The sequence below is a fragment of the Physcomitrium patens genome, chromosome 15 (assembly GCF_059467195.1).
Source record: "Physcomitrium patens ecotype Gransden chromosome 15, ASM5946719v1, whole genome shotgun sequence".
In the NCBI taxonomy this organism is placed as follows: domain Eukaryota; kingdom Viridiplantae; phylum Streptophyta; class Bryopsida; order Funariales; family Funariaceae; genus Physcomitrium; species Physcomitrium patens.
In genome coordinates, this window is record NC_143424.1 from 3010687 (window position 1) to 3021146 (window position 10460).

A 10460-nucleotide genomic window follows, 5' to 3' on the forward strand; every position below is an offset into this window, starting at 1 on the left:
TAGATTGGTTTGAATGGTGGTTGTGCTCATTCTTGAAGGTCAATTGAGCAATCGTAGGAACGATGTTCCGAGAGTGTATCCCCATTCTTTTTTTCGAATACATCTTGAAATTCTTGATATTGGCTTGGAATGCTACTTGAAGTCTTTCCACCAATAGAAATAGGTGTGGCATAAATAATATATGGTGATTCTTTCATAGCAACATGCAAGAAAGCTTTTGCACCTATAAATACGGATTTAATTGAACTGGACTTATGACTCTCTACTTGATTAATTACACTGTTAGTTATACTTTTAGAGAAAGTAAGAGTTTGAGAAATCCAATCTATTTGAGGGTTGTATTTTTCTAACCACGATAAACCTAAAATGACTGGATTAGAGGGAGATCTAATGATATTAAATACTACAAAGCTATTATGACCATTGATTATTACTTCTATAGGAAGGGTTTCATGAGTAATATCTCCAAAAAATAATAGACGACCATCTATGACTTCTACATGAACAAGTTTAATTTTCTTTACTAAAGATATGCTATGTCTTTTAATAAATTCTTCATCTAAGAAACATGTCGAGGCTCCTGAATCTAACAAGGCAGAGGCTTTGTAATATTTAGGTCCTAAAATAATATTAAATGTAAAACAAGGAGAGGGCTCTGAGGAGAGAATAAGACCTTTACTAGATGTTGTGCAAGGTTCCAGCCGCACGGTCCCTATTGTAGCTGGATAAATTCGTTTTTCGACATATTATCTTCTTTCACAGCCATACTCCTCATTTTGTCATTACATCATTTTTTTGGACAATGTTGAGCAGTCTGCTTTGGTTCTCCATAATATAAACATAATCCTTCTTGATGACAACGAGTCTTTTCTTGCTCAGTAAGAGGTTTGAAATGTACTGCATCAATTTGCATATCCTCTACTTCCAAATGTATGTCTTGAAGAGGTGTTGGTGTTGCCATTCAAATATAGTAACGTTGAGGTTCATTTGTACGGTTCTCAGATCGAAATTCAAAAAGGTGATTGTCGTACTTCACAGCAAAGTCAATTGCTTGACTCAATGTTTGAAGATCAGGTAAGTTGAGCATTAATTTTTTTACCTCTTTTTGTAATCCGTAGAGAAATTAGCTAATAAGTGCAGCATCATCCCACTTGATATCAGTTGCAAGTTGTTGAAATTGTGAAGCATATAACATTACTGATCGATTGTCTTGTCATAAAATACAGATCTTATTCGTTGCAACACGAATTGCATCATGTTTTCTATACATGGATCGAAACTTTGTCAGAAAAGTCTCTAGATTATCCAATATTGGATCTTGTCGTTCAAAAAAAGATGAAAACCATGATAGTGCTGAACCTGAAAGAAGCGTATCAATGAATCTAACTTGCGATCTGGAGTTGGATAGCTTTGGGGTTGAAGTTCAATCAGAAGTTGCACTTGATTGATAAATCCTCAAAACTTAGATCTGGTACCATCAAACTTCTCAAGTAGGCCAATTCTTGGTTCTCTAACACTGGAAGGATGTTCCACCATAGAAGAAAGGACATGGTTTGGTGTAGATGTTGAAGCAGCTCCAACCATTTCTATATCTTCACTTCCTGCCAATCTTGTTGCTCCTTATGGTGGTAAATTGAGTTAATGCAACACAAGCATTAACTCCCTCAATTGCTCTTGCATTTATGCCATTGCACTCTTCATTTCAACAAGTTCTGTCATGATAACACTTAGAAAAGAGAAGATGTCTAATATGGCTTAAGACAAATAGAAGAGAGGACTTGAGAACAAAGAAAATATTAAGGACAATATCAGTTTAGAAGAAGGTAATCCGCAACTTCTAATATGCTTATATCTTATCAAGAAAAAGAGATAATCCACTCTTAATCAAGATTAGACAAAGCTCTGATATTGTAGGTATACTCTTGTCAATCTGTCAAGGACAAGAACTCGATGAAAAAGAAATTCAGTCAAGTAAGCCTTTACTCAAAGAAAGGTAATAAAATATAAATAAACAAGTATGTATATTGAAAGAGAAACTAGAATGGCTATTGCCAAAAGATAAGAAAACTAGAGACCCTTGAAACCAAATTGGAAGCAAGAAAGGAGTTGACAAGAATGAAGAAGGCTTCACTCTTGTCTCTATATATACTATCTAACTAGGGGCTATGTGGCGACATTCTATAGGACCTCTAATATGTGTTGACTTTGTAGGACACATGCCTTGACTTACAAGGCAAGTTTTTTTATGTGTGGGCCATATAGTTAGGTTGATCTTCAAGCTAACAACATGTGTGGCACATGGCCAACTTATTGACGATGTTTCTAATCCAAAAAATCAATTAAAGACACCTATGAAGTCAAAGCAATGTCTATGAAGCTTCTAAGAAGCTTCCATATTAAATATTATAGAATTAACTTATTTTTAGTTACTTTTACTTACTTCCACCTATTTGTATATGTAATTACTAGCTTACATGAGTATGTCCGTGACAAATATAGGAGTAAAAGGACAAAGATTTGGAAAAGCGTAAGGATACAAGCATCAAAAGATTATGGTATAAGTTTCTCAATAGATGAAAGGTTTGAAAGGATTTCAACTTGATGTGACCTTAAGAAGCTTGTATGAAGTGGATACAAGGCTCTAAGCAACCATGAATAAATCGTTGGCCTTTTTTAAACAAGTTTCTTATTCGGTGATTGTAAATCACTTATATATGGTAAAGAAGGATAGTAAGGAGAGGCCGGCTTTAGTTAAAGAGTTCAATGGCCTTGAGAAGTCTAAGTAGGGATGCAAGTCCTCACGACCTACAATTAAAAATATGAGCTTTCTTATCCAATAATTGAGAGAAACTTGTGAAAGTTGGAGGCAACTATACATTAAGCAAAAAAAAGATAGTGTCTCATGTCATTCATGCAAATAAAATCCCAAATTTTTGAATAAAAGAACAAAAGTGGCACTAGGTAGAAAAGAAACCATTTACTCTATCTAGGCATGGGATACAAATAGTGTTGAAGCATCTTAAAGAAGAATGAATTTGACTTCAATAGAAAATCTTAGCTCATAGAAGAGGCCAATGTATCAATGAGGATATTGACTCTCCAAAGTGGAAGAAGGTGTAAGGGTTTGAAGGACTTGACTTTTGCACTTCCTTGAGCTAAGTGTGACGTAAGGATTCCTTGATGTCTACGAGGAGTTTGAGATGTAGTGGCAATGGAGTAGTTAAGAGAGCCACCTTTATTATTTTGAAATAAATCTCACGTCGGGGTGTAAGGTGAGCTGAGGAATACTATAGTGCTAGTGTATTATAAGTGCTTAAGTGGCACATGAATCATATGCCCTAGGCATCTCAAAGGAGAAATGGGCTTAGATAGATTAGGAAGTAGCTTGAAAGATGAGAAACATCCCCTCAATCGACTCTTGATAAGTGACATTAGATTGGTAATTTGATATCGTGCAATGGAATAGGCTTGAGGTGATGGCATGTCCCTTCCAAGAGATGGGACGTGATGCTATGTGTATCTTGGCTGTTGGTGATTACAACACAACTCAAGTGGACATTGCACCTTGAGGTTGCACTATACCTTGCGGCTGTGGCCTAATATTGTTTGGCGCCTGCATGGTCTTAAGGGTTAGTAGAGGTTGGTTAGGTTCTTATCTACAATATTTTCTTATAAGTAACATTACCTTGGTGGAATTTTCAGATGATTGGAGGTGCATTGTGACAAGGCGATGTTACACACTATTGTAGGATCGTTTGCAGTCTCTTCTAGAAGAATCCACATAACTCACAAGGACCTCATCAGGTTACAGCTTTTAAATCCCAACATTGACTGATTGACTGTATAGGGAACACACACATATACATGTACACATGTACCTGGTATGGCATTTACAAGACAAGTATCCCATCTGGATTTGACCCTAAAATTAACCTAGTGAAAGGGTTGTAGCAACAGACATTTACTGATTCTGTGCAAGTTGGGGTTGACTTGTGGATCTCGTAGGTGGTGATTAGGGCTAGGCTCACTTCTAGGTCGCATGCTGGCCGCTCATTGCTGGCGGCACACATGATTGACTGTGAGTGAAGTTTTCATTACTTTTTTTGTTTTGTTTTGTTTTGTTTTCCATTTGCCTTCGAGGTGATCTGAAAGGGCATGAAATGCTTAACTTGAGGAGCACGTCATTCAAATGGTGCAAAGGAACAGTGTTTCTGTGGAGGTTGAGGTCAAAAAGTGGTGTGGTGTATGATGGCACTTTAAAGGATTTTCAAAGGCTTGAGTATTCTGTAAAAAATTTCATGTTATCACAGAATGAAAAGTGGTACCAAAAAGAGATTGTGATTTTGTATAGAAAAAGTTGGTGGTTTGAAATTTTGATTGTGGAATTCCTTCCTGGGTCTGATGAAAATTAGCACAGGAGCATTTATATTGTTTTAGAAGAAAAGAAGAACATGAATCACTCACAGGATACCCCTTTTTTGTTTTTTGTTTTTTGTTTTTTTGCTTCCTTTTGTCTGTTAAGTCATGATTATGTTGTGTTATGACTCAGTTTTTCTACTATATGACTTTAAAACATTTTATTTGGAATTTCGAATAATTTTTTTTGATATATTAGCTTAACAAAGAGAGAGAAAGGAAAAAAGAGAGAGAGAGAGAGAGAGAGAGAGAGAAGCAGTGAATTTTAATTTTCTTCATTAAATGATTTTTTTGCTTTCGACAATAGTTTTACTTTTGCAAGATTACATTTTTATTTAATTATTTTTGTATGTTTTAGACTACGTCTTGTTTTGATTGACCCCATTCTTTCTTAACTTGATACTTAGATGTGTTATTCTCAAATGAAATATTTAAGCCTTTTTTTAGAAGTGTGCGTTATCATTTTTTATTTTTATTTTAATAAATATTAGATATTGTAAAAACATTTCTTAAACTATCCATTATATAATATTGTTGGTAATTTTCCTTCGATTTTCTATAATGTTTCAAATTCTAATTTGAATTGTAATTTAATTTTATAAATTTTTTTCAAAAAACTTTATATCACGTTTTTTCTATAGCATTTTTTTTTAAGTTTGATTAAATCATCTATCAGTAATAATAATTTTGTTCAAAATTTTAAAAATTTATTTATGATTATCTTAAAAAAAAGAATAGTTTCCAAAAGTATGAAGATACAAATAATCAAGTAATGAAAATTGTAACAAATTTCATAAATATCCCAAGAAAAAATGACTAATTATCAGAATAAAAAAAAACTCATTCCACCATGTCTTTTCCTCTCATAGCCCCTTCTCTAATTTTTTTTAAAGTATAAAACGAACTAAATGCAGCTTTTCAATTTTAACCCACCACAAGCCTTTAAAAATTGAATTTTGCCTTCTCACTTTGGCATACAGATCTCCTAAAATTGTGTTGCTAAAACTTGACAAGCATCAACACCAAGATGCAAAGACGTAATTCAAATGCGTTCGTGGTTTTACTGGATCATGAATCATAATACCCTGTCTTATTCTCTGGTTAGGAGAACATGTGTGTGTTTTTTATTTTTGGACCCAATTCGTGTGTTCTAGCAACTATTTTTATAATCAAACTCCTGTGTCTAGCAAACCTAGACTCATGTAAGACTGGTGCAGTGCATACTATACAATTTAAGATTGGAATACAACATAGTCTTACTGCAACAAATATACTTACTAAATTCCATAGAAATTTGAAGCTAGTTGAGTGTAACAAGCCGCTGGCAAGAGAGGGATATATTGGTTTTAAGCCTTTGGATCAAACCCATACTGTAAACGAGAAGCATGCTAATAAACCATATGTGGAAGTATGATATTCTTACACCTGGGCATGGTAGTCTCTAAAATCAAGTGTTGATGAAATAGCTGGATGCCTAGCCATACTATTCAAACGTAACTAACCTTCAACAGACTCAAAATAAGCAACTTGAGGTCATTTCATCTGTACATGAGGCTCTACAGTTGCAATCAAACTATTTACCACACTAAAGTGTGTTAGAAAAACCCAATCCAAAACCTGTAATCGTCACGGCTTGTTTGGACGATCCAAACAAGAAGAAACACGGCTCACTCGTGAATGAGAGAATGAGTCTACCCACCAATGTAAAATTATAATTCGTCCAAGCGATATCTCTTACTTGTGAGCTTAATGCAATTTAATCGAACAAGTGGGCAAGTTTTGACAGCAACTGTGATGTGGGCTTAGTTGGTCTGTTGTGGCAGTTTCTCCGAACCCATCCTATCTGATTTCGAGCGTTATCATATACAACAAGGTAGCCCCGCATTGACACATCTGCAACATCTCCAACCAATAAAATATATCAGCTAGAACAGCAGACGCTCTGTAAATTTAAGCATGTGATAGTTTTACCTTCCAGAGTTGACGTTTAGTCTCGGAATGGATGCTCTTACACAGTAAGAACTGCTATTTCATCCAGACATGCAATGTTTCAAAGGTTTGAGAAGGATAGGTTCGTACCACCGATAATATTTGTAACCTCCAAACTAGCACCACTTGCATCGAGAATGCCGAGGCACACGTTGCCTTGGGTCTGTACTTATGCCACCATGTTCTTTATCAAATGTTGTTTGTGAATACAAGCCAGAACTGGAATTCAACATCAAAGTGAAGGAAAAGCCAGCACATAAAATCACGCATTACATGCGATGTTGTAGCAGATCCTATAATCTACATTGAGTTATACGAAAAAAACGTACTGACGAATAGTGTGTTCGCTCAAAAGCAGGAAACATGTGTCGACTTACCGAAACAATGAGATAACCCTCAGGAGAAAGTTCTAATACCCTGCTTGCTGAATACCAGTTGCGTTTACCGAAGTCTAAGGTTACCGTCTTGAAATACCGTTGCACATCTGCCACAGATCTGCTCCAGAGCAGCTCAACCTTCTATTAATACAAAACTGCCAAGTTGTTGTGAACTCAATGTCTCTCTATTTCATTATCATATGAACTAAGCAACGACATATAAGATCAAGAAAAGCATCTTTGAAGGTTACATAATGAAATAACAGAAGAAAATAGCATCACGGTACTAGTTTTCCTTAGCTCTCCGGCAACAAAAGCATCGAAGTTAGAGTAGAGCAATGTTCCTCAAGCATGCTTACTCGAAAGGGGAAGGACCACGCCAACAGAAAGGCAAGGTGTTGTCGGTCTTGATCCTCACAAGTCCACTCTTCTCTACCTGCATTTCCATCTGTTTCCAAAACATCCCCCCCCCCCCCACCCAAAAGTATTCAAGAAGGTGACATATGGCGTTCAGCTGCTGTAAGATCTCAATTGCAGGGGGTCGTCATGCATTATAAACTAAGTCGTTTTTGCTGAAATTCTCTTCTGGTTTAGCGACTTACAGCAGAAAGAACTGCATTATATGCTTCTGGTACAAGATACGTAAAAGATGTCCCGCTATCAAACATCACGCCACCAATGTCCCCCGTCTTGTCATCAGCATCCCCCGACTTGCCACCAATATTCCCCGTCTTTTTCACAATTTTTAGCTCATCTCCTCCATACCTAATGCTCTGCAGACGTGTCTGGTAACCATCCCTGTATCCATGTACACGCGTTACTATCACTTGTCAAACAAAATCCGATTTTCCGAAAACATGAATGTACTTCAACTACGTCATCTTTGAGTCAATGCATTTCATTTCTGAATGCATCTGTTAGGGCTATGAAGGCAACGTTACAAAGAAATTAGCAGTATGGAACACCAGAGTTTTCCAAACTAAAGGGACATAATTGTACACTGCGATGTGGGCTACAACTTACACAATAGACTTGCCCATTATGGGGGTCCATGTCATGCCCAAAGCCGGTACCAACGAATCCCCAAAGAATAAATAACCACCGCCATTACTTCCGCCAGCCAGACAATGACCTATGACATTCCTCACAATGCCCTTCTTCGCTAGCTGAGAGGGAAGAGATATCTTGGCGCTACTCAAACCCATTACACCATCCGTGCTTGCTGGAGTTTGTGCCAAAGTACCCTGCTGATCGTATCCACACCTGTGGTCCAAGCAATTCATAAACCGTTGTGAAGTGAAACTGGTCATTGGAAAAACTATTCACATTTGGAATGTAAAGGATCTGAATTAAGGAGCACGATGCAGAAATATTACTACTATCACGAATAATAATAATAATAATAATAATAATAGATAGAAGGGAATCGGCCAACTTAGGTAGCGTCATGCCATATGGACTTAGTCGATGGGAGGCAAGAGAGTTGATTATATGTACCCAATGATGGCCGTGGTTTTACTTCGAGTACCATTGGTAAGAAGAAGAGTGATAGTATCTTCCATCAAGACTCCCATCGTGGAGCTGCCATCCGCATATTCAACATCATAATCGCATTGACGAACAGGTCCTCCGCAGGCATACGAACCTCCTTGTTGAACTAAAGCACAGAGAGGAACGCGACAATCGACTAATCGGGCTTTCTTAGGATCATACAAGCCATGCGGTCCCTGCGCGAGCACACATCTTCACGTATCTTAACGCACCGAACCACATTTCGCTAACTCAAGATACACATGGTTTCCATTTTCTGCACAGAAACCTGAATCCATAACTTGCAGTGGAGTACACAATTGGAAGCAGTCGAATTACCGAAGCACAACTCCGGCAAGGTGCGTCGCATTGCAACCATGTAAGGTCGCTGCCTGTATCCATATCTAGATAGTACAACTTGGCAGGAGCGCCTATGAGCATTGCCATGTAATACAGACTGCACAACACATCACATCATCAGAACCACCGATTCAGAATTACATCAGACTTTGGGGTCCATATTTCTGTACACACTCTAAGAGATCATGCTGCGTGTGTAGAGCATAGTTAAGTGACATCGAAATTAGACTTCCTCAAATTTCCATGAGACTTCATATTGCTAATATACTGTGAAGACACCAGCTTAGAAAATGCTTGAAGTCAATCCAGTCTACACAAATGAAGGAAGATTACGCCGATTCTCTTGTCAGCGCCTAACATACCCGTCAGGATAAATGTTTCCTCGCAGCTGAGAGAAGACAGTGGCATTCTTGTCAGCATTTTCAGGCGTAGCAACCTTGCCGAGCCTCTTCATATCGCGCTCCAAAAGATTCCTTCGAATTTGAGCCAACTTAATAGGGGTTGCTGTATACTTAGGGTGCAGAGTGTACACATGTACATTCTTCTCCTCGTCTTGCTCCTCCAGCTCCATCTCTGAAAAGTAAAGGCTTGGCAGCTTATATGCTAGAAACAGGGCTACCAGGAACATCAATTTAAAAAGCACCATCTTCCTCAGTATCTTCCATCCACGCCTCTGCCGTGAGGGAACTGGGGCTGATGGGGGTGGAGGTGTAGGTTGCAGCTGTTGTCGCACCGGCTCCTGCACAAATTGCCGCACATGCTGTTGCTCTTCTTGCCACATAGCAGCGCACATTGTTTTCCCACCTTCGCCGTCAATCCCCGGCAAAGAGATTATGACGACTCCCCGCATCTGTTGTGGCGCAGAGCTAGCCACTGACTTTGCGCCTGAATCCATTGGATCATTAATTGACATGACGCCTATCTTCCTACTCAGTGCTCCACGGGATCAGCCACTGCAGATCAAAATTTCCGCATGGTCCCAAATCAACCCTTCTAAAACGTAACCCTCGTCACTCCTCTCAAGACTAGAACAGACTTAAATATCCAACTACATGTTGATTTTCTCCTAAAGTAGGCATTGCGTTCAGTAACGTTACATAAAAAAGTGGTTCTGATCCCTGCACTCCACAACTCCAAATTTCTCAAATTGAAGAGATGCCGCCACATCTTCCAAATTAAAACCCCAATTTTGCCGACAGTTCACGACCTTTTTGTTTCTCGCAGTCTCACCGTGTGCTACCCCCGACACCGCCTCTCCCACCCCATCTCTCTCTCCTCTGAAGTCCTACATTACTTCTGACACATAACTCAAGGATAGTTGCACGAATCGCCGAAGCTTCACGGTCACACGGTTTCAGAAGCAACCTGCATGTCAGGAGAAGAATGGAGGGAAGTAGGAAGGAAGTTAGCAAAAGGAACCTTTGTTCAACGATTCAGCCGGTAAAGCTGGCAAAGGTATCCATGACAGCAATTTCCAAGCTTCTGAACGAGCTTGTTGGTCGATTCTTTCCTTGATTCCTTTGCGTGTGGATACTCAGCCTCTATTCTACCCTTAATTTCCTCTTCAGATTCAGATTTCTCAGTTTTCGTGATCCTCAAACATGCTATGGTGCTCCAAATAGATTGAAGACTCTATCGTAGGTAAGAGGGCTTGGTTACAGTCATAGAATTGTGAACAGGCTGTTCGTTAAAAATTGCCGACACGATGTGAGATAGAATGGGGAAGCATCAGTTTAGGTGATGAGAACAGAAGAACGGTATGTTCCTTACGTGTACGTATGTAGACAT

The 10460-nt window shown here is 38.5% G+C and overlaps 1 protein-coding gene across 1 annotated transcript; it reads right to left on the reverse strand.

Annotated features, from left to right (window-relative positions):
- Positions 1-5720: 5720 nt before the first annotated feature.
- On the reverse strand, positions 5721-10447 carry LOC112292362 (aspartic proteinase Asp1). The gene is made up of 9 exons (XM_024540740.3): positions 9035-10447; positions 8652-8769; positions 8280-8509; positions 7806-8045; positions 7385-7580; positions 7142-7230; positions 6783-6900; positions 6496-6568; positions 5721-6309 (listed from the first exon to the last, which is right to left on the reverse strand). Exons 1-9 carry the CDS (start codon positions 9583-9585, stop codon positions 6173-6175), a joined length of 1752 nt encoding a protein of 583 aa, XP_024396508.1. The 5' UTR covers positions 9586-10447; the 3' UTR covers positions 5721-6172.
- Positions 10448-10460: the final 13 nt, after the last annotated feature.